General features: G+C 49.3%; 1 protein-coding gene across 1 annotated transcript in view; it reads left to right on the plus strand.

Moving 5' to 3' along the window:
- The window catches only part of CAPN13 (calpain 13), an 85,196-nt gene that overhangs the window by 48,538 nt on the left and 9,359 nt on the right, over positions 1 to 27,299 (plus strand). The window contains exons 8-20 of the mRNA XM_011972548.1: positions 647 to 738; positions 4,420 to 4,494; positions 5,585 to 5,730; positions 7,516 to 7,664; positions 13,089 to 13,100; positions 15,241 to 15,437; positions 16,435 to 16,468; positions 16,834 to 16,890; positions 20,319 to 20,376; positions 20,484 to 20,542; positions 22,222 to 22,290; positions 24,545 to 24,620; positions 26,531 to 26,659. Coding sequence (XP_011827938.1) covers positions 647 to 738; positions 4,420 to 4,494; positions 5,585 to 5,730; positions 7,516 to 7,664; positions 13,089 to 13,100; positions 15,241 to 15,437; positions 16,435 to 16,468; positions 16,834 to 16,890; positions 20,319 to 20,376; positions 20,484 to 20,542; positions 22,222 to 22,290; positions 24,545 to 24,620; positions 26,531 to 26,659 — 1,153 coding nt within the window. The remainder of the gene's footprint in view (positions 1 to 646; positions 739 to 4,419; positions 4,495 to 5,584; positions 5,731 to 7,515; positions 7,665 to 13,088; positions 13,101 to 15,240; positions 15,438 to 16,434; positions 16,469 to 16,833; positions 16,891 to 20,318; positions 20,377 to 20,483; positions 20,543 to 22,221; positions 22,291 to 24,544; positions 24,621 to 26,530; positions 26,660 to 27,299) is intronic.

Raw genomic sequence — 27,299 nt, forward strand, 5'->3', positions numbered from 1 at the left:
GGAGGGAGGGAGGGAGGAAGGAAGGGAAGGAGGGAAAGTTCAGGCCATTGTTGGCCATCTTCTCTCAGACTGAGGTATCTCATCAGCTCCGGGATGCAGGATGAGGAGGGCTAGCCCCGGCTATCTTGGTTCACAGGCCATCTCAGTCTTGCTCAAATCTGCCTCCTCTACCCTCCTCACTCACGACAGTGCTGTTGAGACTGCTCCATAGCTCCCACTGGGCTGCCGGCAGAGAATGAGGCTGTGTCTGTGGAACAGAGATGCCATCCATGACAGGGCTTGGAGGAGGCTGGGGACCCATAAAGTTGTCCTCTGCAGCCCGAAGCAACATCCCCTGCTGTTTATCTGCTATTAAATCTCAACTCACTCAGGTTCTGGGATGCAGTCTTAAGGAATGATAAAGTTGCATCTGCCCTTGCAAGGGGCTGAGCGGAATGAGGGGCCATTTCCTCGTCTATCTCCTTCCAACGCCGTGCAGGCAGTAGAGAGACATTGATTTTTTTTCCTTTCAATTTTTTCTGGTTGCAGCCAAATGAGGTCAGAAGTTAAATTGGTCCTTGGAGGTAAAAAGCAGCTGCATTCATCCCCCTTTCTGCTGACTTTTGCTGTAGAGCACTGACAGTTCCCTTTTCTGTTTTCTTTACAGATTCAATACAGAAGGGGCTGGGAAGAAATTATCTCCCTGTGGAACCCCTGGGGCTGGGGCGAGACTGAATGGAGAGGGCGCTGGAGTGATGGGTATGGCTTCAGGAAACCTCTCTCCATCCTTCACAGAGCGTTTGGTGTTGGTAGAGCCTCCTGCCCATGAGAGCAGGGGTTGTCTCACCGCTGTGCATCTCACCGCAGGCCTGTTCAGCTCACACCTACACGTGGTTATCTGTGCATCTCACGCTCCTGTGATGCCATCTGCCAAGCAACTCTGAGGCACCTACTGTGTACACCCTGTACTAAGTGCACTGTGTTAAGCGGGTGCTGTGAGGTGTATATGGATGACAAGACCCAGTGCCCACCCTCCAGAAGGTTACAGTCCACAGCAGGGAATGCACATGCCCAGAATTAGTAAAAGAGGCGGGAGGCAGGGCAGGCAGGAGCCAAGCCCCGACTTGGCAAGACAGAGATGGAGAGAAGGAACTGCCTCCCTTGGAGGGACCCATGGAATTCTGATCCTGAGCATGTCACATTATCAGGGTGGAAAAGGCGTCCTAACCGGGGGCAGTTGGGGAAAGTGATGCAAAGATCTAGATGATGTTTTTGTCCAATCTACTCAGCTCTCCAGTCTTGCCTGCTGCTCCGGATGCCTGTGAGTACTCGGTGCCTGGGATATAAATGATAAAGCTGCACCTCTCCACACTTAAATCAGGAGGCACAGGAGCTAAGACATCCCATGGGGGCCCAGCTGTGTGGTCAGTGCTTTCCCCAGGGAACTGGGCTGGCATTTCCCAGCTGCCAGAGGAGTGGACCCCTAGGCCGCCAGCCCCTTGCTGACTGTGAAGGAGACAGTGGTCCTGAGAGGACAGAGGGGCCGCAACAGGTTACTTGCTCCTCTGGGCAGCCAGCAAGGCTCAGCCCGGTCGCACTCCTCCAGGGGTCCGTGTCCATCCGTGAAAAGTGTGGTGACACAGCAGCTGCTGCATCGTCACCAGTGGGGCTGGGGGTGGAGAACTTGATCTGAAAGGAAGTGCAATCCGTTCAGACAAACAGGAATGGGCCCAGCACACAGTGAAATCAATACAGTGAGGACGGTGCGTCCTGGAGGCTAATGCAGAGCCAGCCAGTTCTAGACCTGATGCCCCAGGCTAAGCTGTGGCAGGACCGCTCCAATCTCCCATGACCTTGGCACCCTTGGGCACTCAACCAGTGTGGGATGAAAGTATGATTGGGATGGAGGGCGAGGTAAGCAGAGATGGAAGGTGGGAGGAAACAGCACAATGAATTCCTAGAATAAACCTAATTGTGACCTCAGACGCCCCTGGGAGAATCGGGCAGTCAAACCTCCCCAGTTTCTCCTCTCTCGCCTCTATCCTTTCTTCCTTCCCAGGTGTATCCTTTGCGCTTTCCAATATAAATCCTAATAACCTCTGTCCTTTTCCAGTTCTCCTTCCCAGTCATTACTCCAAGTTGCCAAATATGGCCCAGAGTGTGACAGGATCAGCCAGCACCCCTGATTTGAGGCTGCCTGTTGGGATAGAAGTAGAGGGAAGGCAAATGACAATGACAGATTCCCTAGGGTAGAAGAAGAGGCAATATATTCGCAATTGATATTTTGCCCATGTTTCCCATGCTAAATATCAAGTGACCAGTCAAGGCAACAGGGGACACCAGGGTTTGGGGAGAGAAGCATCCCATGAGCTGGCATGTTCAGGGAAAGCTTCATGGATGGGACCGAACTTGAGTTGGCCTTGTGGTGGAGGAAGTATGACTCACTTCAGAAGAGATCACTAGATAGGAGGGGGACGCATAGGCTATGGCACCCTTCTGGGAACATTGATAGTCTTTTCAGGGCCAACAAACTGGGCTGAGGCAGAGGAAGCTGAGAGAGAGAGAGTGCTGGGAGCCAACACCAGACAGCCTGATGCCGGAAGTCTGGATTTATCCCCTACAGGCATGGGCATAAAGGAAGGCTTTTGACCATGGCCGTGATGTGTGCAGAGCAGGGACTGGGGGAGACGGATCTAGCAGCACCTGCTCTGTCGGATCACATATTGTATCTTGGCTGACTGCTGAGGGTCACCACTTTGCACCAGAAACCAGACTGGAAGGAAGTGACGGGGACTGCATAATCACTGTCTCCAAGCAGGTGGTTGATTTCTTCCCTACTTTTTAGGAATGGAGATGGATGGAGAGAACCAGATGGTCTAATCTCAGCCATAATTGAAATTTCAGTCGCACACACTTAAAGGCAAACTTGTATGAATCGATAGCGTATTGATTTACACTACAATTATTCTTCCTTACACACTGCAGAAAATGTAATTATCGCTTAATTATAAAATTGCCATTTTACAATACCACATCTGACTGCTTCAGCCTGCAGCCGGAAGCCTGAGTGGTGGCCCCTGCCTTGCTGTCCTAGCAGAGAGGGGACCCAGGCTCCCCATGCAACCTCATCCATGAGAAAGGTCTCATTGAGCTTTTGTGCCCCTGAAACCCATTGCCTACAAGCATGCCTCCCCTCTAAGGTGTGGGCTGAAGAAGGGGCAGCTGCTGCCTTCTGCTTGTGAGGGTCTCTTCCTCGCCAGAGACCCAAGGACTGGCTTCTGGAACATATCGTTCCAACGAAGTGGGCAGCATTAATTAATTAAACAAACAAAAAATCACTGTGTGCTATTAGGCATGCAATTACTTTTGCACCCACCTGATACATGCCAAGGCATGGGCAAAACACCTGCGATCATAGGATGGCCAGCCAGGCTCAGCAATCTCATGGCTCTGGGAGTCTAGTGAGACATAGCAACCAATACACAAAGTAACAGTAACACAGCAGACTATGGAAGCTCAAAAGACCTGGAACAGAGGGCAGTTGGGGGCCAAGCAGGGCTTCCCAGAGGCAATGCCCTTTAAGAGGAAAGATGAGTAAGGGCAGGTTACAGAACTAAAAGGAGGAAGAGGGCGCCAGGTGCAGCGAGCATCAGGGTGAAAGTTGGGGGTGCAGGGGGTGTTTTAAGGAAATGAAGGCACTATTGCTGGAGAATAGAAATCAAGAGTGGAGGTAAGGTGAGGAAGCAAGAAACTGGTAACATCAGAGAGGGTGGCAGAGGCCGAGGTTCTCTTTAAGGAGTGTGAACTTTACCTTGAGAATAATATGGAACCACTGATAGGTTTTAAGCAGGGAAATAATATAATCAAGTTTACATTTTAGAAAGATCATTTCAATGGCAGTGTGAGGAATGGATGGGAAAGTGGGCAGAACTGAGTTCAGGGAGACCAGGTGGACATCCAGAGGGAAGGGCAGGGAGCCTGAACTGGGGTAACAGCAGGAGGGATGGAAATAAGTACCTGGCTTTGAGAGGGGTTTAAGAGGTAGGATCAATTAATGAATGCTATTTGATGATTGTTTGGATGTGTGGGTGTGACAGAGGGACTCCTCATGTTCTCACTCAGACAATAGGAGGTGGCAGAGGATGGGTATGGTCAGGGACAGGTTGATTTGGGGTCACTATGGGACTCTGTTGGAGATGTGGGGTGAACTGCAACATAAATCCATCTAGACCTCAGGAAAGAAGACCAGGCTGGGGACAGATGTTTGGAAGTCGTCAACAGGTAGAGAATAACTGGGTCCTGTCCTAGGTGGAATGACACTTGCCATGTGCTCCCCAGGAACTAGTGGGGACATGTACAGAGGGTCCCTGTTGACCCACACATGGTTGAGAAAAAATGCACTGGAAAATCTCACCCTGTGGTTTGTTTGTCCATGTTCAGGTCTCAGGAGTGGGAGGAAACCCGTGACCCGCGGAAAAGCCAGCTACATAAGAAACAGGAAGATGGAGAGTTTTGGTATTTACCCTTCTTATATAATGGTGTTTTAAATCTTTAACTATTGCCCAAGTCTTCAATCCCTACCCTTTTCCCTAAACATTTATGAAGATGGAAAATAGCTTTGCAGAGACCTGTTTAGAGGGAGCCTATTTTCTCTACCAAGACACAAAAACTTTGGATGAAAAATTATTGTAGGCTCCCTCTTGGTGGGAAAGTTATTTCAGTTATGAAATGCTGAACTTTCCAGGACATTTTAATAGTAAAAGAGAATATTGGCACCAAAGGCTTGAAATCTGTGGTTTCCTGGAAGCTAGGATGCATGGTTGTCATGCCCATAACTTCTGTACCATCTTGCTGGGACCCTCGAGCTCCCCAGTTTCCTCTAGTGTGACCTCAAAAACAGCAGCAGGATGCAGACTCTGTAGCTCTGGGTGAGACATTGGCTTCATCACCCAGAAGTCACGCAGGACTAGATGTTTTGAGAACACATTCTTGGCCATATGCTCACATCTCAGAGCATGACCTGTATATTCCTCAGAGGGTTGTCTGTTTTACTGAGTGATGTATTTCAATGAAAATTAGCATGTGTGGAAAGGAGCATGGGTCTAAATAATTAAGAATCAGAGGGACAAATATAGATTAGAAGGAAATCTTCCCCAGTGTCTCTGGTTTAATCACAGTAGGAGATGGGATTTTAGGTGTGGAATCCAATTTTAGGCTGATAAAGACCTCAACAATAAATTTGGCAAAACACCCCAGGGTAAAAACAATTTTCCTAGCAGCTTAGAGAACCCAGAGCAGACAGAGACTGGCAGTCATCCCACTGACCATGAAAGGGCTCACCATTGGATCAATGCGTTAAGGAGATGGCAGTTAATGATAAAGCTTCTGCCTGGTGACAGGCAGACCCCAGAACGTGACTGTGTCCTTGCTCTCCCAGCCACTGGAGCAGAAGGACTGAAAACACAGAAGGGTGCTTGATGGTGAATGAGCCAGGTTCAGACATTGGTCTCTGGGCAGGACAGTGGCTATGCTGTAAAGTCATAGGAACCCCCACCCTGGGTACACAACCACTAGTCACTGAGTGATGTATATCTGTTTTTAACAGGATGTCATGTCAAGATTTCCAACAGAAATTCGTCTCCATGTTTATATGTAGCCAAATTCCAATTACCCTGGACCATGGAAACACACTCCACGAAGGATGGTCCCAAATAATGTTTAGGAAGCAAGTGATTCTAGGAAACACTACAGGTAATGATGACACGGGTGGTCACACTGCCCAACTGGAAGCTGGCTGCCCCAGCCCAGCCCTGCCATGGCTTCAGCTCTCTCTGGCCCTTGATTCTGGGCCATGAGCCTGAAGCTGAAAGGAGGGGAGTTTGTCAGCATGAAGAGACTGTGACTGCTCCTCCAAGTAAAATGATTGCTGGTAGGGGCCAAGCAGGAGAATTGCTGATGTGATTCTCCTACAGCCCTCCATGCTGTGCCACTGTCCTTCCACTAACCCCCTCCCGCTTCCTGGGAGGAGAGCAGGCTCACCACCCTCCAGTAAACATCCAGGACAAGGGGAGGGCTGCAGAAAGAACACAGGAAAAGAGTTGGGGCCTAGGTTGGACCCTTGTCTTTGCCACATACTGGCCTTGTGATGTTGGAAACATAATTGGTCACCTTGTCCTCATCCTCCCCAACACTCAGCACTGGAATTAGTCATACCTGTCTGTCCTTGAGCCTAGAGAGCACCACCCAGACACAAGGGAGACTATCCCTGCCCTGTCTTAGCAGGTGTGTCCCTGCTGAAGTCCCACAGATAGGTGCCTCTGAGCCAGTCTTTGAGCTCCCCTGAGATGAATCTTGTTGATCATGGCCTTGGGAAAGTCACATTCCCTCCCTGTACCTCCCATTCCCTGTTTGTGGCATTGATGAGTGAAAGAGCTCCCTGTGAAGAGGAACCAGAGTGTGCTTATACATCCTTGATAAAAGAGGCTGCGTAAACAATGCATTTGTGTGTGAGAGTGTGTTTGTTGTGTGTTTACACCCAGGGATGTGTATGCATCCCTTCCTCTGGGCACCTGCCTGTCGAGATGGTTTGTTTGAATGAGCCCATACCCCATGGTGTCCCTCTTCTTGACCTCCAGGCTCTAGTGATCTACAGAACTGCTGCTCAGAGAACCTTGTCACCAGGAGGTCTTGGGCAGAACCTCAAGAGCTGCTGAGTCACTGTTGGGCAGCAAATTTACTGATTCCTCTTCCTGAGCTACGCCTCTCTGATTATAGGGCCAAGGCCCTCTCCCCTGGATACAGTCCTTATCAGTGAACTAACAAAACCTGTACATCAGGGCCGTTTTCAGTAATACCTTACAATGGAAAAAGAAAAGGGAGCCAGTGATCGAGCACCTGCATTTTAATGCACCGTCTTATCCAGTCCTCACGGCACGTCCATGCTATGATGGTCCTCTACGCCTCCCCACTCCCTTGCAGAGCTCCCCCATTGTCAGTCCAATCTTCTGATGTGTATCAATTCATCTCTATCTTGATTTATCTTCATTCTTCCATGTATTTGAATCTAATGGTTTTCACATTAGCTCACTCTCTCTTGTTCTGGCTTTGATAAGCATGCTTGGTTAGAAGAGTACAGCAATTGCCATCTCTCTGCCTATTTTCCTGTCTCTAGTTGTGCTTGGGTGGTTCATGCCATTTCAAGGCTCTGATGGTTACCACCAATGCAAAAGCTCACTTGTAGCTGGGAACTCTGTAATTTCACTTATCATTATAAAATAGACTTTGACTTTACAGTTTAAGAAACATTTTTCACACAGTGGGGACTATACAACCTTTCCTGTGTTTAAGAGGAGGAAGCCAAGGTTTAGAAAATAAACTTGTATCTCAAGTAGTAACTGTGAGGATTAGGACCCAGGCCTTAGGTCTCCAATCCAGAGTTCACAACACAACCCCACAGAGCTCTCTGCACTGGACATGGTCCCGCCCGGGATTCCCAGTAGTGAAGCTGAGCTCTAGTAACAGCTCTATCTGATGCAGGAGGACTTCGGAATGATGCTCAATTTAACTTTTCTGTGCAAGAGCCAATGGAAGGCACCAATGTTGTCATCTGCATCACAATTGCTATCACGCCACCAAATTTGAAGGCAGAAGATGAGAAACTTCCACTCAATTTCCAAGTGATTCCGGTAAGGAAGCCTGCTTCAGGGCTTTCCCTTTTAGAAATTCAGTGTAAACCTTGAGTTGGGGAGAACAGCTTTGGCCATGCTGGGAGATTTGACTATACCACAGCCTTGGAGACAAATCCCAAAGAGGCTGTAGCATTCATCCAGTCCAAGGCTAAATGTGCAAGAAATCTGAGGCCAGAGAGATGACAATCGACCATAATTACAGTGGGACTCACCTCCTGCCTGTGTTGCTTGTGAGCGTTTTCTGGGACGCTGTAGAATCTAATGCTTGCTACTCAAAAAGTGGTCTGGGCCAAGACTAGCTGTTCTAACAAAGCAGATTCTGGGCTTATTCCAGACCTTCTACATCAGAATGTTTAAGGACAGAGCCTGAAAATCTGCATTTTCATAAGCTCTCCAGAGGCTTATGCACATTAAAGTTTGAGAATCATTGGCTAAACTTTGGAAGTTGTTGGGGGGGGGTGCGGGGGAAGCTGTCTAAACTGTTCTGAGTATAAATCCAAGAGGTGTGTTTTTCTCTTATGTTTAGACCAAAGTCGAGTCATAGTTTGGTGGTTGGCATGCAAACTTCTGCTTGGCTATTCTGAGGCCAGGTTTCCCCTCCACCTAGGCTCTCTCTCCTTTCATGGTTTTGGTTTTATGAAACTTTTATTTTAGGTTTGGGGGTACATGTGAAGGTTTCTTACATAGGTAAACACGTGTCATGGGGGTTTGTTTTATAGATTATTCCATTACCCAGGTATTAAGCTCAGTACCCAGTAATCATCTTTTCTGCTCCGCTCCCTCCTCCCACCCTCCCCCCTCAAGTAGATCCCAGTGTCTGTTGTTTCCTTCTTTGTGTTCATAAGTTCTTATTATTTAGCTCCCACTTATAAATGAGAACTTGCAGTATTCGGTTTTCTGTTCCTGTGTTAGTTTGCTAAGGATAATAGCTTCCCGCTCCATCCATTTTCCCAGGAAAAAAACATGATCTCGCTCTTTTGGTGGCTGCATAGTATTCCATGGTGTATATGTACCACATTTTCTTTGTCCAATCTGTCACTGATGGGCATTTAGGTTGATTCCATGTCTTTGCTATTGTGAATGGTGCTGCAGTGCACATTCACATGCATATGCCTTTATTGTAGAATGCTTATGTTCCTCTGGGTATGTACTCAGTAATGTGATAGCTGGGGGAATTCATTTTTTAAAAATACCATTTAAAAGAAAAAAGCTACAAAAGAACGTCTGATATCTCTACTCCCTGCTATTCCCCCAAACAATTCGGTGCATCCCCCAAGTCAAGTGAAGGTTCTCAAATCATACACCCCACGGCTTCTTTGCACTAATGTGGATAATTAAGATCATGTACTCATCACATGCTGGGATCCTCTCTCCTCATAATAGAGTTGAAGAAAATGAGGCCCCAAAAGGTGAAGTGACATGGTCAGAGTTAATGGCAGAGCTGAGACTGGCTTCCAGAGGTCCCCTAAGCCTTCAGTCAAACACACAAGTCACCTTTCTGAGCACCAGGGATATCAGAGGTCCTTTAGCAGACTGGGCTGGAACTTGAATTACAGTGTCTCTAGGAATGATTTCAGTTTCTGTTCACTGAGCTGAAGGCAAAATTCACAGCCTTGAGTGTCAGTGCATTTATGGACAGACAGGGCTCCTGGATACCCAGACATGGCTGAACAGTCCTGTGCATTGGCTGTGGTTCACACTAATAAGAGGGCCTCACAGTGAGAGAATATAGATCGTGTCTCTCTTACCAGAAATGCTTTGGACCAGAAGTATTTCACATTTGAGATTTGGAGGATTTTGGAATATTTGCATTATATACTTACTGATTCAATATCTCTAGTCCAAAAGCTCAAAATCCAAAATGCTCCAATGTGCACCTCCTTTGAGTATTATGTTGGTGTTCAAAAGTTTTGGATTTTGGAGCATTTTGGATTTCAGATGTTCGGATTAAGGATGCTCAACCTGTACTTCAGAAGTACAAGCATGTTCACATTCATTGTCTCAAAAACCCAATTAGCCCCACTTTTGTAGGTGTGGAAGCTAAAGCTCAGAGAGGAATGACCTATCCAAGGTGCACCTTGGAGGTGACAGGGGCGTTTGATCCCAGGACTTAGGGTCTCAGGCCCAGGGCTCTCGGTAGGGCTTAGGAGCATGCCTTTCTGATGATACTCATGGCTCCAAAAACCACAAAGAGCAGGAAAGCTTTTGTGTTCTGCTCTCCTTGACCATATTTCCATTTCCCAATTTCAGCAATTTGGTGGAGAGACATTGCTGGAGTTTAGCAGAGTAGTTTTGAGGTGCCTCAAACCCTCTGATGCTATCAAAGAATATCTCTTAAGGATGCAGTAGTACACGGTTGTCATTTTCATCACCACCTGGTACCTGAACACTTTTTCCACCTTAGGGGAATCCTGGTGGGAGGCAGGGCCCAGCCTCCTACTGCAAGCAGCTAGAGGCCAAATATTCCCTCAACCAAGCCCTTGGATGCAAAAGTTGTAGACTTGTGACCCAGGCTTGCCCAATTAGATGCTCCCTTCATCTCCCCCTCACCCCTCATACACACACACACACACACACACACACACACACACACACACAGAGTCACTCAGAGCCTTGGCACTCAAGGAAATAACTAAAATAGGTGGGAACAGCTGAGGATTATTTGCTGTGTATCCTTCTTGTCTGGCCCCTGCCCACCTCTGGGCTGCATTTTCTAGCATCCCATCGACTCTGTGAGCTTTCCTTCCAAGAAGCACCTTTCAGCCCACCCCAGCCTGTGTTAGTTTCCAGGGCTTTCAGACAAGAATTCCTGCTGACTCAGGTGCCTTCTAAGAGGACCCTCATCCTCAGATTCTCCAGCTCTCACCTCTGGGAAGAAAAGGCTGGAGGCAGAGGGAAAGATTTGGGAAAGGCTGAGAAGGAACTGAGGCTCCTGGTCTGCCCAGCCAGGATTGACCAGGTCAAGCACCAAAGAGGCCTACTAGAAACATCTCAGCCAACTCTTCCTTCTTCTGAGCCAAGACAGAAGCCCAGAAAAAGATCACAGCTGCCCCAGCACACACACAACTTCCGAGGCTCTGTTCACACGGGTGACCATGGGCCTTGTGTTGATTCACCCAAAGTCTTCACAGTTCAGGAACCCTACCGAGACTGTAACTACACCATTTTTAAAATGATATCAAACCCACTTCCCTACTTTTCTGCCAGAGATGTGTTACTTCTCACCATTGCCCAATTTGCTAAAAGAACACTCAGACCCAGGAGCTCCTCAGGCTTCCTGGAGATCCCAGCAGATCTTGCAAGATCCTGATTGAGTTAAACACCAAAGAACAGTTCAGACCTGGACAACTCAAATGATATGGGTTGCTTTCACAGTTCAGCTGAGAAACAGCAATGTACCTGCCAGCAGCCAGACTCTCAGAAGGCTCCAGGGCTCACATGGTGTCTGTGGCTCCAGTGCTGCCCTGCTAATATGATGATGCTCCAGCCCTGGCATGGGCCTGTGACTCCCCAGCTGCTGTGGGAGCACTGCTCTGCTTTACATCCAACTAGACCCTGATGGGGTATGAATAGGCAGGGAGAAGACAGGACAGTGAAAAGGATGAGGGTGAGTGAGCCAATTCATCCTCACCTCCCTCAGAGTTCCTCCCCAAGGCCTGGACTTTCCACCTTCCTCTCAGCTCACCCTTGGCCTCCAGATAAGTCGGCCTGGGAAAACTGAGAGGTCTGTAAACATGGGTGGGGCCCAGGGTCAACAGTGGAAAAGAATCAAGCCAACTAAGGAAGACATCACCTGGTGGTGACAGGGCTTGATTGCAAAGCAAGCAGCACAGCTTGCCCTGTTCCCAACTCTGCTACTTAAACTGCTCAGCCTCAATTTCTACACCCATAAAATAGGGAGCTCAGCATCGGCTTGCAGGATTATTGTGAGTATCCAACACATTACATACAAGTGCTTTGCAAACTGTAGAGAGGCTTTTAATGGAACTGCATCCTCAGGTATTCCTTCTACTACATGAAGACTGGAACATGGGTATCTCCCCATTCATAGGCACACAGACATTCCTACAAGCATTGGGGGTGGGGGTGCAAGAACAAATTCCCATCTATTTACAGTGGTCTGATGGACTAAAAGAAGTTGACTTCTTAAGGAAGCTCCCGATGTTAGAGAGTTTACATTTGCACCAGGTTCTGTGCCATCTGCAGGCCCTGTCAAACTCTCCCCCTTCCTTCCAATGCAATCATCATTGCTGTGAAGAGTAACCACACCTTGCTGGGCCGACCAAAGAATACCTCCTCCTCTCAGACACCTCCTTTTCTGCCTCAGTTTCCTTCCTCTTGCTGTTCTCTGCAACTGAGTGGGTTTCATTTCTTACAACCTCACACAGAGAATGGGTAACCAGTCATCCCAGTTCACCTCTAGGTGTGCCAAGGAACAGGCAGGCCACACAAGGAAGAGGAACATGTTCCACTTACACATTTTTTGAGGTTATCCCCATTGATCCATTCCATAAAGCTATCAGAGGAAATCGTGACACCTAGTGGATCACCAAATCAGTCCACAAGCGCGGGATGTGTGGGCTCACATCTTCAGGCTGCAAGAGCCACGGCCTTGGAAAGGGCCGTAAGTTCTACTACACTATTGGTGGTTCTCACCATGCAACTTGGAGAAGGTGCAATATTCTCCAACTCCAATGTTATCACAGATATAAGTAACGTTTGTAAAATTCATACCTAATAAATTTAGGAAGTCATGTCTGCTTACAGCTATTATGTGTCTGTTAAAACTAGTTTGTAGATTGGTCCAGGAATGCTTTGTCGGATCATGAAAGTTAGAGTGCAACAGTGTTTGAAGACTCTAAGTGATGGTGTATCTTGTTTCTAATAAGAAAAATTTCTTTTGTCTTTACTTCATCTTATTAGAAAGTGATATGTCAGTGTTTAAAACAGGGTTTGTGGCAGCTGGGCGTGGTGGTTCATGCCTGTAATCCCAGCATTTTGGGAGGCCAAGGCAGGCAGATCACAAGGTCGGGAGTTCAAGACCAGCCTGGCCAACATGGTGAAACCTCGTCTCTACTAAAAATACAAAAATTAGCCAGGCATGGTGGCATGCGCCTGTAATCCCAGCTACTCAGGAGGCTGAGGCAGGAGAATCGCTTGAACCCAGGAGGCAGAGCTTGCAGTGAGCAGAGATTATGCCACTACATTCCAGCCTGGGTGACAGAGCGAGACTCTGTCTCAAAAAAAAAAAAAAAAATGCTTTATGGCAGGCATAATAGGTATAAAATAAATTCTTTAAAAGAGAGGAAGAAAAGGTGGAGGAATGCAGGGATGAAACCAATGAGCCACGCTGTTCAGTTCTGCTTGCCTTTTTGTTTGGGTCTGAGTTCCTAAAACTGCCTTTCTCCCTGTTTCCAACAGGCTGGCTCACAGGTATGGCTCAGCATCGTCCTTGCCCTGCACCTCTGCTGCCGTCCACCAGTGAAGCGTTAGGCCACTTCCAATGCCCGTGGCCTCCACGTGTTCAGTGGCTGCAAATTCAGTCTAAGTCTTACATCAGACACAGGCCTAGAATCCCCAAACAGGTTCACAAAGCAGGAGAATATTTAGCTGTCCTGGTTTGAAGCTTTGACCCTTTGAGCTGTTCTCTTGTTAACATTCAAGTGAAACCATCCTCAGGACCACGGCCTCTGTTAGAGAAGATTGATGAAGCTGGTTCCTTTTAAGATGAGAGCAGCACTAAGGGGTACCTTGGAAAAGATCTTCAGCCTCCTAAAGTAGTCAGTCCCCAAATCCTCCCTAAGTAGGATGCATGCTCTCCAAATGCGGCTTCAAGGTACATCCTTGAGCCCGTCTTGCGAGAAACCGCCACCATCCTAAACAGATCATCTGGCCCAGGATTGGTGAAAGGCAACTTGCCCATATGAGGAAGGATGGAGAAGGACAGGTGGAGTTTGGAATACCTATCCTCACAGGCACTCAGACCTACCCCTCTGCCCATGGCTGAGAGCTCTGAGCCCCCAAGAGGGAGGTGCATCTGCCTGGGGGCCACAGATGAAAGCGGGGAGCAGGATGTGGCCACAGACAACAAAGAGTGATTACAGCACCTCCAGACCTTCCAAGGGAGCCTGCCTGTGACAGTGGTGGCCCAGCCACAGAGCTGGGGTCAGGATCTCACTCTGGTCCCTGACACCCCAGCTAGGTTGGGATGGGCATTGAGAGAAGCACTCAGGTGCAAGGAGCCATCAGCATCTCAGGCCCCAGAGCTGGAGAACAAAGTGGCACTTAATCCAGGAAAAAGCACAGGACCCATCCCTACAAGCTCAGAGTCGGGTCTGTGCATGACCAGTCCTGGGTTTGTGGTTTGTTGATGCTGGGTACTCTGAGCAATGGACCAAGAACCCCCACGTTGTTCCCCCACACTCACACTTCTCACTGCCACTGAGCAAGTCTGTTCTGAAGGATCAGGAGCCTGGACAGGGCTATGAGGGGCCAACAGAGGGAGCAGGACAAGATAATGGGTAAGCAGGGAGACCCTTGCCTTCTAATTGTAGGAGGCACACTGCCCACACACCTTTGCATGCCCACTGCCTCCCCTTGCACCCACACATGCATGCACCCTCGCCCATACCCAGAGCCACGGGACACTGCTGACCCTCTGGAGAAGAACTGATTCCATCATTGCTTTTGCCATAAGGGCGCAAGCAAGTCAGGCTCCCAAACCTGCTGAGGCTATTGTTAATGTCAGCAGAATTGCATTGGAGATGCCACCCAGCCATGCCCCTGGGGCAGTGGCCTATCTCCTGTTTCACCTTGGAGCCCAACCCTGTCCCTACTCCTGAAAAGAAACTTTCCCCTTTCCCATGTTCCCCACAAGGCTTAGCTCATAAATAATCATTTCCTACTGCATAACCATTCGAAATGGAATCCCTATGCTTGACTGTAGTGAGGAAAATTTGTTTAGCAAGGGGTTTTTATTACATAATATGTATGTGACATCTGGTAATAGGAACTGCATTATATTTATTGTTTTATCTCTGAGGAAATATTGAAATAAAAGGAAAATGATCAGGGCCCATTATTCTCCAATGAGAAGGAATCTCGGGGCTTCGCTGGAGAGATGAAACAGAGGAAGTGAAAAGAATTCAATTCTGTAATAGTATAGCAGTCCAAAGTATTCTGCTAAACATTCAGGAGAGAAGGGGCTTCAGGGGCCCCGGAAGAAAATCAGTGTTGAAATGATGTCACTAGTTTCCATGGAGGTTTTCTTTCTATATAAGCAGGGAGAGAAAACTCAGAAACTCAGGATGCTGTTGGACTCAATGAGATAAAACTGTGTGTAGTATTTCTTTGCACCCATTGTAGTGTCCAGGGTCTAGATGAAACGACAGTCTAAATGCTACTGCTTTTTGAGAGTTCAGCTGAGCACCGTCTCCATTTATAGAGCCTGTAATGTTATCTTGGTAAATGGAAAGGGTCTAGAAGGTGGTGGGTCTTTCTTGGTGCCTGGGGTCCATGCACAGAGGGGGCTTTCTCACAATAATTGTATTTCTTGTATTTCTTCTAATTCCAGAGGTTCCAGGAGAAATTTCCACCCGTGTTTTCTTCCCCGTTCGGAAACGTTGTCCAAAGCTCAAATAATAAATTCCGCCGCAACTTCACTGTGACCTACCATCTGAGCCCTGGGAACTATGTTGTGGTTGCACAGACACGGAGAAAATCAGTGGAGTTCTTGCTCCGAATCTTCCTGAAAACGCCAGACAATGACAGGTACAGAACCCTCTGGGATTCTAAATGTTTTATTCTATTTAACTTTATAAAAACGTGTTGTGTCGTTATGGGCTGTGCTCTGTGTATTTGTGCAGCATGTCACTGGGGACGCAATATTGGCCCCACTCTAGAGCAGCTCACCATAAAGGGGGAGCGAGAAAGTCTGTGAACCAAGAACCAGACCACAAACAGGATGGGGCCATTGCCAGATGGAAATGCAAAGTGGCACGGGAGGACTGAGTGGCAAGAGGGACTGAGAGAAATGGCACTTGAGCTGGCCTTTGAAGAAAAACACAATTTAATAGCTTAAAAGGGAAGGCGATGGTGGCCATGGGAAGGTGGTAGAAGAAAAAAGCATGAATGGTGGCAGGGAAGTGACTGTGCACAGGGCTGCTTGGAGAGTAAGGAGCATTGGCATCTATACAGGAAGGTGGCATATCGCCAGCATGTCACATGTCCTGAAATGTGGGGTACAGCAGGGAGACAGTGAAAGATGGGCCTGAAAGAAAGAGTCCATCACGGAGGGTCTTCCATGCCAACTTGATCATTCGACACTGCGACCAGCAAGTGCTCACCCCGCTGGGCCCCTTGTCTTCTCTTGGGCCCAAGGCAGACATTGCCATCATTATGGCAGTCTTTGCAGTTGAGCGTGGGTGAGACCTTCCAAGTCCAGCATGGCAGGCCGCCATCACACCACCAATCAGAGATGGAGCCTAAGGCAGAGCCTATCTGCCATCCTGACCATGGGGGTTGCTGGAAGTATCTGGTTGTGGAAGGAGCCATTTACTAAACAGTTAAAGACCAGACCATGTCCAGCCAAAAGGCTGGGCTCGTGGCCACAGTGTTGTAGCTGCTCACTTCATGTCCTGCGGTGCTGAGGGTGCCCCATTCAGGAACTTGGCATCAATATCCAGTGCCAGCTGGGTGCCCTGTATATGCAGGCCCCCTTTGAGTGGTGAGCTGGTCATCCTTGTCACACTGTCCTCTGATTTTCTAGGCACCTGAGCCACCATTTCAACCTCAGAATGGAGGTAGGTATGCAGCAAGGTTTGGCTGACAAGCCTCATTGGCCCCATCACATCCCCAAGAGCTTCTGTCTCCTTCTTTGCGCCTTCCCCTGCCCTCAACCAATGAAAAGAGAGATACCATGATAGGCTGATGATGGCTCAAAGGGGCGGGCGGGGTAGGGGGAGAAGACCAGACCTCCAAGGCCAGGCTCAACGCAGTCCTCTTCCTTCCACAAACTTCAGTTTTCTCATTCCCCAGAAGGCTTTTTCCAACTGCCCAATAAAGCCTCTTTCTCAGATCTTGGCAGGGGTTGTTGTGCCCTTGCTGAACCAGATGGGTGGCCTCCTTCCCCGGAAGTCTGACATTGGCTATTTTCCCTTTTATCCAGGGAAGCCCTTCCGAACATGGCTCCCAACAAAGCGTTTTCAACAGATATGCTCAGCAGGTATGGTACCCCAGGGGCCTTACGTGGGAGCAGAGAAAGGGGATCTGAGGGAGGGACAGCTCTTATAGGCTCTTATTGGGATGCAGAGAAGCGAAGTGACTTGATGGATTATTTTACCTGCCTCTTTTTCTGGATCATCTCCAGAACTGCTCTGGCTGCCAAGCTCGGTAGAGACACGGCACCCCACCCAGTGTCATCTGGGTGACATCAAGATGGAATGTAGAGCTTAGAAACGGAGGGAATAATTATGGGTTGTGAGGTGTATTGCCTTCTAAATCTTTAAACAAGCAATTGGCAGTATCCCTTAAAACCTTTCCTTCTCCTACTCGGCCACCTCCCACCAACCTGGTATCGTTCCTCCCGGGAGCTAGCCAGCTTCAGAAAGCAAATACAGCATCCTTGCTGCCAAGCCACCTATGTGCACACAGGATTTCCCTAATGGCTTAATAAACTGTTATAAAGAACTCCTTGACTTGTCAGAATAAAATAGCTGCCAGGGGCTCTGCACAATGGGCCTCTTACCGTTAATAATTGTGTTGGTGTGGAAAGTGGACAGTGATACCGATGTGCGTCTCTACCCTGCCGCCTTGAACCAGGAAGAGGCCAAGGACAGGAAGGAGGGCAGGCCCTGTCTCTGCATTCAGAGGATCACTGGGGCAGTGGTCACCCAGAAGCAGCCTGGGCCAAAGTAGGAAAACTTAGGGAAAAAAAAAAGAATGTGGCTGGAATGAGGGGCATGTGTTGCAAAGAGCAGCTTAACACAGGAACACAGACCTCCATGAATTCAGTACCAGCCCAGGATCCAGGTCCACTATCTGGGCTGATTCAGGAGGCACTTCCCTCACTGCATGACAAGGCCGGCCAAGACGACTGTCCTCAGTCTGCAAGCTCCCAAAGGCAGGGATGATATTATATGCATTCCTTGTCCCCAACACTGATCACTGTCCTTGGCCAAGGAGGTGCTCAATCATTTTTATTGAATTAAGGCAGATCACCTCCCCCGGAGCAGATGCCTGAGTGAAGGTTAGCCCCCGAGGTGGTTAGCAGACGTAATTAGGATGCCTGAGACCAAGCTTCCTTCAGTGGCAGGTGGCAAATTCTCACACACGGCCCATGCACCTGCACCTCTAAAATAAAAATGTCTGCCATATGTGAAGATGGGACAGATTTTCTAATCAGGACTTTTCCAAACAACAGCCAAATCCCTCCTCATAGAGGGTGATTAGTGGCCCATAGCGGGCCTTTGTGGGAATTAGAGTAAGACCCCAGTGTGGCACTCTGCCAGATACATGGCTGGGAAGTAGAAAAGAGACGGGATTCCAGCCCCCTTTCACCTCTCGGCCAGGCACTCTTGAGCAGGACCCACCTGGCAGTATTCTGTAATCCTGCAAGCTGTCCTCAGGGTCTGTGTCCTCCAAAGAAAGTTTAAAGCAAAATAATCCTCCATGCACTCACTGTGTCCTCTCTTCTGACCTTTTCTATCACTTTAGATTTAAACTAATACAATGGTTGTCGGGTACAGTGGCTCATGCCTGTAATCCCAGCACTTTGGGAGGCCACGGCAGGCAGATCAGGAGGTCAGGAATTTGAGATCAGCCTGGCCAACATTGTGAAACTCTCTACTAAAAACACAAACATTAGCTGGGCATGGTAGCACATGCCTGGAGTCCCAGCTACTCGGGAGGCTGAGACAGGAGAATTGCCTGAACCCAGGAGGCAGAGGTTGCAGTGAGCCAAGATCGTGCCATTGTGCTGCAGCCTGGACAACAGAGCAAGACTCCATCTCAAAACAAACAAACAAACAAACAAACAAACAAACAAAAAAACTAATACAATGACTTGATGCTACCACCGGTTCTTCATTCACTATAGTAGTAGTGACAGCTCTATAACCCAGGGTCTGCCTGTGGGAAAGGAAGGATCCACTTAGACTCTGGGATGAGCTAGGTCTATCCACCAAGTAGCCAGCATTTACTGAGCACCCAGTCATTACAAGTCCCACACTAAGCTTTGGGAATCCCAAGGAGTAGCTTTTGGGCATCTTGGATTGTGGTGGTCGAGGCAAACATGCAATTTTTTAGGAGATTGTTTAAGCATCCCTCACCTCCATTCCTACCCTCATCTCCTCAGACTCTTTTGGTTGGTTATGGAATGCGGGACCCGGGGCAGGCTCTGTCCCGACGTGGGAATATGGAGGGAAAAGACATGGTCCATGCCCCAAAGCTGCTTTATAGTGGATGATTCCATGGAAGTCGGAACTCCTCATTAGCATGCTGACTGCGGCTCAAAGCGAGGTGTCCTGAGTCTCTGGAAGAGAAACTCAGTTGATAGGGGGCACCCAACACCAACTTTCCTGATAAAACCCAAAGTGAGATGTGGGAGAAATGACCTGAGGACCATTTTCAGGCACTGGCAAGATGTCTTCCTCAGGGGCATCCTGAGGGGTCATCCTTCTGAGTGAGGACCCCGTCAGGATGGGCTCTGGGGCTGTTTGTGCTTCCAGTTCAAGGTGGTAAGACCAATCCTGGGAGATGGAAGGTGCTGATTCTCAGAAGACCCCCAGGAGGCACCCTCTTCTACCTGACCAGTGCCACTCCACAGGGCCACCTGCTGATAAATCTTTCCAGCACCAGCTCCCCATGAAAATGCTTTCCCAGGGCAATACCAGCATAGCATCCCCTCTGCCCTTCCCAGGCTGGACATGAGGAAGAGTCACATACAGAACAGCTCCATGTCTCTGTGAAATTGTCATCAAAGACACTGCCTGTCAAGCTGCTGGATACCCCCAGTATAAAATCAAACGCAGTTAACTGTCTCAGAAGTTGAGGCCAGGAAGAATTCCTCCCCAACCTCAATTGCTTCCCGCTCTTAATCCAAAGAAAACCATGATGTCTCCCTTTTTGCTTCGGTGGCTGGGAAAATTAATGCTAAGTAATGTGCTCAATGATAGCAGTTTCTCTTAGCCCACATTTCTGTTATTTTTAACTCCTATTATCACACACGTGCATACACACACACATACACAGTAGTCATTATTTTTTCCTAAGTCTCTTCCTGGAAGCAGATGGGGAACACATCTGAAGGGCTGAGTTGATTCATTCAACAATACTTACCCTGAGGGGTTCCCAAGTGCCAGAGATGGTGGGAAGGACTAAACTGCTTTCAGTCCAGTAATGGATAAAGAGAGAAATGCAAGGTCACCTACACCAGGGGCCAAGCATCAGGAGTGACCAACACGACAGATGTGCAGGGGAGGGAGTCACTACTATGGCTGGGAGCCATCAGGTAAGGCTTCATGACGAGGGCAAGATGGGTACATTGTGGGGACTAAGTGCTTGGAAATCTGAGTGTTTTTACAGGGCAGGCAGATGTGCCTCTGAGATCCTGGAACTCATATAATTCCTGCATTCCTTCCTTATTTGGTTCAGAGGCTGGACATTGATGCCACCCAGCTTCACAGCCTTCTCAACCAGGAGCTTCTGACAGGTACGAGCAGCCCAGGGGCAAGCTGGCCCCACCCTCCTCCCTGCTGGCAACCCCCACCCCACACCCCGCTGTCAACACTTCAGTCCTTCCTGTCCTTCTCTCCTCAGGACCTCCAGGGGACATGTTCTCCTTAGATGAGTGCCGCAGCTTGGTGGCTCTGATGGAAGTATCCTTTGCGGTCGTCCCTCCCATGCTCTGAGCGCCCCCCTGCTCTGTGGGCTTCCCCAGAGTCTTAATTAGGACAGTAGGGAACCATTTTCTCACTCTTAGTATTTTCTCTTCTTTCCTGTCCCTGAGTTTCTGGGGATTCTCTACTAACTCACTAACGTGCTACAGCAACAATGATAATAGTTACCATCTATTAAGCACCTACTATGTGCTGATCAGTGTACTGGGGGGGGATGTGTGTGTGTCCTTATAATTCTTGAAGCAACCCCTCTGATACAAAACGTATCATCTCATCATACAGTGGAAGAAACAGGAGTTCAGAGAGGTTAAGTAATTTGCCCAGATCACACAGCTAGTCAGGACTCGTGCCCACATTTGAAGTTGGAGCTTTCAGCCTCCAAAGTCTATGCTCTAACCTTATCCTAAACCGCCCTTTATAGCACCGTTGGGAACTATTTTCCCTTTCACCTGTTCCCTTCCCACTGGAGGAGTCTCTATTATTTAAATTTCTTACTCAACAAGTCCCCAGTTCAATCAAGATAACTACCACCGAAACACGGAAAACTGCCTGGTCGACACAGCAGTTGCACCTCAGCATTGTTACCATGCTGCGTTTGCAGCGGGAGAGGCTGGGCAGATGCAGTTCAGGGACTCACTCCAGGCCCGGGGCTACAAGTGTAGGACCAAGAATTGAACCCCAGGTTCCTGCCCCTCCTCCTGATTTCCATTCCCCAGTGAGCCATCCTCCTCCTGTGTACCCCTCGTTTGGCAGGCAGGAGAGGCTGACTCCATGAGTGTAGACCCCCAGATGCTGCCCTGCCAGCCCCTCACTAGGCAGTGTGCTGTCTCGTGAGATGCTCTGTCCCTCTCCCGCACCATTGACAAGGCTCAATTGGGACTGTGAAGCCGGCCATTGTAAAACAAGAGGGGTTTTTTGATGAAATCATAAATCAGGCCCTGTCTCTGCTGGCCTTGCTTTGGAATCTGTCAGAGACACTACCCATCTCCCACAGAGGAATCCAAATGGTCCTCATAGACCCACGGCCCAGGGTGAGTAACCCTAGGGGAGGTCACCTTTGCTGGACCCCTGCAAAGCAGACAGGTCTCTTTCAGTCTTCTTCCTACTCACTCGCTGGCTCCCCTTCCAGTTCTCAGAAGTTAATGCTTTTCCCTTCATTAGTCATCACTGAACCCATCATACGGCGCAGCCAGGGCTGGCTTTAACATGCCCACGGGATGCGTTCCCTCTATACTTATGCGCACAGGGCTCTACGTGCTTTCCTGTGGCTGCTGCTTCTGGGTTGCCATGACCCCTTCGTGCTCCTCCCCAACTTCTGGAGCCAAAGCGCCCACTCCAACTGGTGGAGGCTGTGTTCTAGACCCCTCTCTTCCCTCAGATGCAAGTGATATTGGCCTCTTTTCCTTAGGGGTTCCTTCTTCCAATTGCCCATTTTTCTTTGTGAAGCAAATCTAAGCCAGGTCCCTTTCAGACGCAGCAGGAGCCAGCTGGCATGCAGCCACATCTAGGTGACAATGGACCAGCTGGCATGAGGCCACATCTAGGTGACAATGGACCAACTGTGTTGCTAGTGATGGATGGACTTGCTCCAGCTTCACTGGCAGGACGGCAGCCCCTCTGCACCTTGCACACTGGTTCACGCTTAACTCCCTACCCAGCTGAAAGTGGATGGGCGGCTAGACCAAGAGGAGTTTGCGAGACTGTGGAAGCGCCTTGTTCACTGCCAGGTACAGGCACATTCTCTGTGACTAGCACGCTCATTCCGTCCAGTTAGCAAGGATTTACTGGGTGTCTAACCCTGCACCAGGGTTCAGGGGTATGAAAGAGGAGGAAATCTCACCCCTGCCCTCAAGGAGAGCTCGCATGTTGTTTGGGGAGATGTAGTGCAACTCTAGAAGGCAAAGGCAATGCCCAGTTAGGTGGCGGAATCAGGGATGTGTTGGAGGTGGGAGGAGAATGCTGTCCCTGTAAGCTAAAACTGCCCACTAGCATCTCCCCCAACCCCCACTCCTCCATCCACTGCAACACCTGCTAGCTTATCTCATTCCCGTCCAATCCATCTGCCAGAGGATCTGTTGAAAACAGTGATGCGGCCTGAGGTCTCAGTGTGGCCTCCCCATTTTTCCCAGGACAAAGTCTAAACCCTCAGAGTGGCACACAAGACCCTCTAAGTGGGTCTCCATTTGAGGCCCAGGAGAAGCCCTTTCCACTCATCCCACTCTCTCCTTTAGACTCCAGTACAAGTCTAAAGGAGACTCACTATTTCCTGTAAACGTCACACCTGTGCCCCTTCACCCTGCCCCTCCCGTCTCTCCCCTCCCTGCACACTCAGACTGGTCAGTGCCCACCTACCCTGAGAGTCCAACCTCTACCACTCCTTCCCTGCAGAACCTTCCCTGGGGACTCTGCTGGCCCCCATGGCCCCTCTGGCCCCTAACACTTGAACCCACATCTGTCAGGGCTAGCCACACTGTGTTGTCTTACCATCTTGTACTTACAAATAACATCTCCTTATTAGGAAAGCAATACCTATCATAGTAGAAAAACAGAAAATATAGATGGGCAAAAATAAACTTAGAAAACATGGTCTTGCTAACCAAAGGGAAACTGTTAACACCTAGTGAACATACTTCAGAATTTTTCTTGTAATATGTATACCCACACATGCCAAATAGAAGTATAATCTGTTTTTAAAAATTAATAAATGCCAATAAATACATCAAATGTCTAGCCATGTCACTAAATATTTTCATAACATGTTTAAAGGCTGAAAAAAAAAAACATTCCTGTGTGGCTATTTCATTATATATCCCCAGATCCCCAACCAGGGGCCACTTGGTTTCTCATTTCATTGCAGGGCACTGCGACGGCCAGCATGTCCACTCCCCTGGGTCCCCCAGGGCAAGGGTTCCCTCATATCCATCTTTCCCCAGCACCTCCATAGTGTCTAAAACACAGCAGGGGTTCAAAATGCTGAATAAATGACTGAAGGGATTCCGAATGAACGAGTGAATGCCTGAGATCATTCTAGGTCTGTCCTTGCACTCACCAAAAGCCGAATAACGTCCCCAAAAAGCTGTCCAGCTGCTATTTTGCAAAGGCAGTTGTCTACCAAGGTTGCCTCAGTCACGTGCCTGTGTGTGGGTACTTTGCTTTGGAGTAGCTCCTGGGGACAGCTAGGCATAGACCCAAATTAGGGTCCTGAGTTCAGTCCTGCAGCACTTACACACCTAATCCAAGGCAAAATGTTCCCTGCCTGAGCATCAGTATCCCCATCTGTGAAGTACGATGTTAACCAGGATTATAGGGAGAATTGGGTAGAAGTAGAAAAGGCCTGGGTAGGTGCAAGAGCCGCCTCATACAAAAGTGATATGTTCCGGGTGCCACCTTCTGCCCCCGTGCTGGGCTCCAGGATGCCATTCCAACCTGCTTTCAATGTTTTCTATAGAGCATTCACTCATGTGCAAAGCACTCCCCCAAGCACTTTATAAATATTTAGTCATTTACTCCCTGCAACGAACCTATGAGGTAGGCACTGTAATTAACCCTATGCTACAGATGAGGAAACTGAGGCCTAGGAAGACTAAGTCATGGCTAAAGGTAATACAGCTGGTAAATAATCCACGATTTAAACCCTAGCAGTTTGGTTGTAAAGCCTGAGCTCCTCTTAACCACTACCCTACGCAAACTCTCTAGAGAGCCCTACGCTCCCCTCAAAAGCAGAAAACGGCCCTATGTGTCAGGGCTCAGCCTGGGGGTGCAGAAGAGGAAGGAGCCTGGGTGAGGAGAGAAGCAGCCACAGCCCCTCAGCAGGCAGCCAGGATGGTCAGTTCACCAGGTGTGGCCACTCTGTCCTCCCAGTCTTCAGTGCTGGGACCGTGCCTGCCCCTGAGGTTTAGGGAAGCAACCTCCCAGGACGGAAAAGGAGCATCCAGGACCTCCCCCGTCTTCACAGACTTCTTGCTTCTCTTCCCCTATTAGCATGTTTTCCAGAAGGTTCAGACAAGCCCTGGAGTCCTCCTGAGCTCGGACTTGTGGAAGGCCATAGAGAATACAGGTACAATGGGGACTTTGGAGCTGTGGTGCCTGGGGTCCGGGGGTGGGTGTGATGCCCACACCCCTAGTAGCAAAGCAGTGCCAGGCAATCAGAGAGGAGCACTGCAGATCTGGTGTCCTCCCCAGTTCACGCTGACCCTGGGGGGCCTCTAGGGCTACAGACTCAGACATAGTTGCCCCGTCCGAGTTCTTACGTGCCAGTCAATTTTCCCAGATGCCTTTCCTCCCCAGCACAGCTCTAATTGTGAGAAAATAGCTGCCGCATGATTGATACCCTACCAGGAATCGAGCTCGCCTCGGAGACGCGCTTCCAGCTCAGTATCTGGGCCATCAGGGTTAAATACCCACAGGCTGGCTGATGATCGCTCTCTCTTCACAGAGAGTTTGGGGCTAAATTAAATCAAATGGCATCTGTCTGCTTCAAGTAGGCAAAGGCTTTCAGCCCTGGGATAATGATAATAATACCTTAGGGTGCGTAAGTGCTCCATGGTTCACCAAGCACTTCTGTTGGCGTCATCTCATTTGATTGTCTCGACTACCCTGCGAACTGGGAAGGGCAGGAATCATTACCTCCACCGTCCCAATGGGGAAAATGGATCACAAAAAAAGTTGCACAAGGAAATGGACACCTTCCTTTAATAAAATGTAAAATCACATTTTCCCGGGTTAACACCGGAAGGAGAGTCTCCATCATCCTCCCTCCCATGGCTCCCGGCCTGGAGACAGGGCAGAAAGATCAGGCTGCTGCCCCCAGCTGTAGCCCGGATCCTCCCCTTAATGCTTCATAACGTAGAGCTGGGACTCTCAAACCCGAGCTGCCTCCGAATCCCCTTCAGGGCTTGTTAAAGCCCAGATTGCTGCACCTCTGATCAGGAGGTCTGGGTGGGGCTCAAGAATTTGCATTTCTAACAAACTCTCAGGGGATGCTCATGTCCCTGGTCTGGGGACCACACTTTAAGAATCCATTAAAGATGAAATATTTTAAAAAGACCTCACTCATGACTCCAGAATGATAAAAGAGAAAACAGTAGAAAATTGTTCGAATTCAACTCAATAAGCCTTCAGCAGCCAGGCAGGTAAGTGAAAGAGGCGATGGAGCTCACAGTCAGAAAACAGGTGACTGAGAACGTGCCAAGCAGGAGAGGACCTGGCTTATCTAAAGGCATTCAAGTTCATGTTTTATTAACTCTGCCAGAGAAAGCATGTGTGTCTCTGGCTGCCAGAGGCTCACGGGCCACCAGGCTTGTCCCCATGATGGATGGTTTGGTTTGCAGGGTTCTACTGGCTCTCTAAATCTTGCAAAGCCTGACTGTGCGCCAGTATGTACTTGGCCCTGTGAGGTTGCTGCCTCCCTGGAGCTTATAACTAGAAGCACAGGATGACAAGGCACTGAGCTCCTGCCTGCCTGAGGCCACTTCCTGCGTTCTGCTGTCCCGCCAAGGGTCAGTCTTTTCCCTGGATGGAATTAGGACTGCATCTCCTTGTGCCAGGGGCCACTCCCACCTACACTAGCGGCATCCATAAACAACCTACCCACAGTCATGGGTCGGGGGGAAGGTTGTCAAGGTCATCAGCAGAGAGAAGGTTGACAGAGGCAGGGCTAGAAGCACCCCCCAGGTGTCCCAGCAGCTCTCCCATTACGTGGGAATGATCAGATGATTGCGAAGACTGATGTATCCCCAGAGCAGTGTCTTCAGTATCTTCACCTGGTCTCTGACCAGACTCCAGAACTAGGTTCCTGGGGCCCAATAACCAACGAGAAAGAGAAGACACTAAAGGGAGGGGGCTGAGTGGGAGGAGGAGTTGGTGGGAGGTTTCCGGGACCTCTGAACAGGTCTCTCAGACCCTGAGAAGCAGAGGAACCCCCCAGCCCTAGCCTCCTCTCACTCACTCGCTCACCTGTGGCCCCAGACTTCCTCAGAGGGATCTTTGTCAGTCGTGAGCTGCTGCGTCTGGTGACCCTCAGGTACAGCGACAGTGTCGGCAGGGTCAGCTTCCCCAGCCTGGTCTGCTTCCTGATGCGGCTTGAAGCCATGGCAAGTAAGTGTCATCGAGGGGCATCCCAGAGACCTTGGCAGTGACCGGAGAACACAGGAGAGGACCGGCCACCCCTTACCCCACCCCAGGCCTGCGTGAGGCCTCAGCAGCAGGGTGGGCTGGCAGCCTGCGTGAGGCACCAACCAAGGCTGCAGATGGCATGACCAGCTCCCTCTGCACCCCCCTCTCCCCTGTAGTTCCCCATCCCGGGTCTCTTTTCCTCATCACCCTGCCCAACCCCTCTCTCAGGAACAAGGTTAATTGAAATCATGCTGTCCCCCTCTCCAGGTTGTGTTTATCATTGAAACCTGCTCTTCAGTTATGTAATGAAGGATTTTGGTCCTCGCTGAAGGAATTTCACACACAAGTGAATAAGTGGGTGTAGGAAGTCCCTCCCCAGGCTTCAGAAATCCAACTGTGTGGGCCGAAGTTTCCACACCTTTTAGCAGCGTGACCCTTTGGTTTTAATGAAATCTATTGTGAAACCCCGGGCTACAATGGGGCGGCTGTGATTGCGGGAGAGAGGCCAGACCCCTCCCCACTCATAAAAGACTGATGTATCCCCAGAGCAGTGTCTTCAGTATCTTCACCTGGTCTCTGACCAGACTCCAGAACTAGGTTCCTGGGGCCCAATAACCAACGA

Source organism: Mandrillus leucophaeus, unplaced genomic scaffold, assembly GCF_000951045.1.
Source record: "Mandrillus leucophaeus isolate KB7577 unplaced genomic scaffold, Mleu.le_1.0 Scaffold13, whole genome shotgun sequence".
Classification (NCBI taxonomy): Eukaryota; Metazoa; Chordata; class Mammalia; order Primates; family Cercopithecidae; genus Mandrillus; species Mandrillus leucophaeus.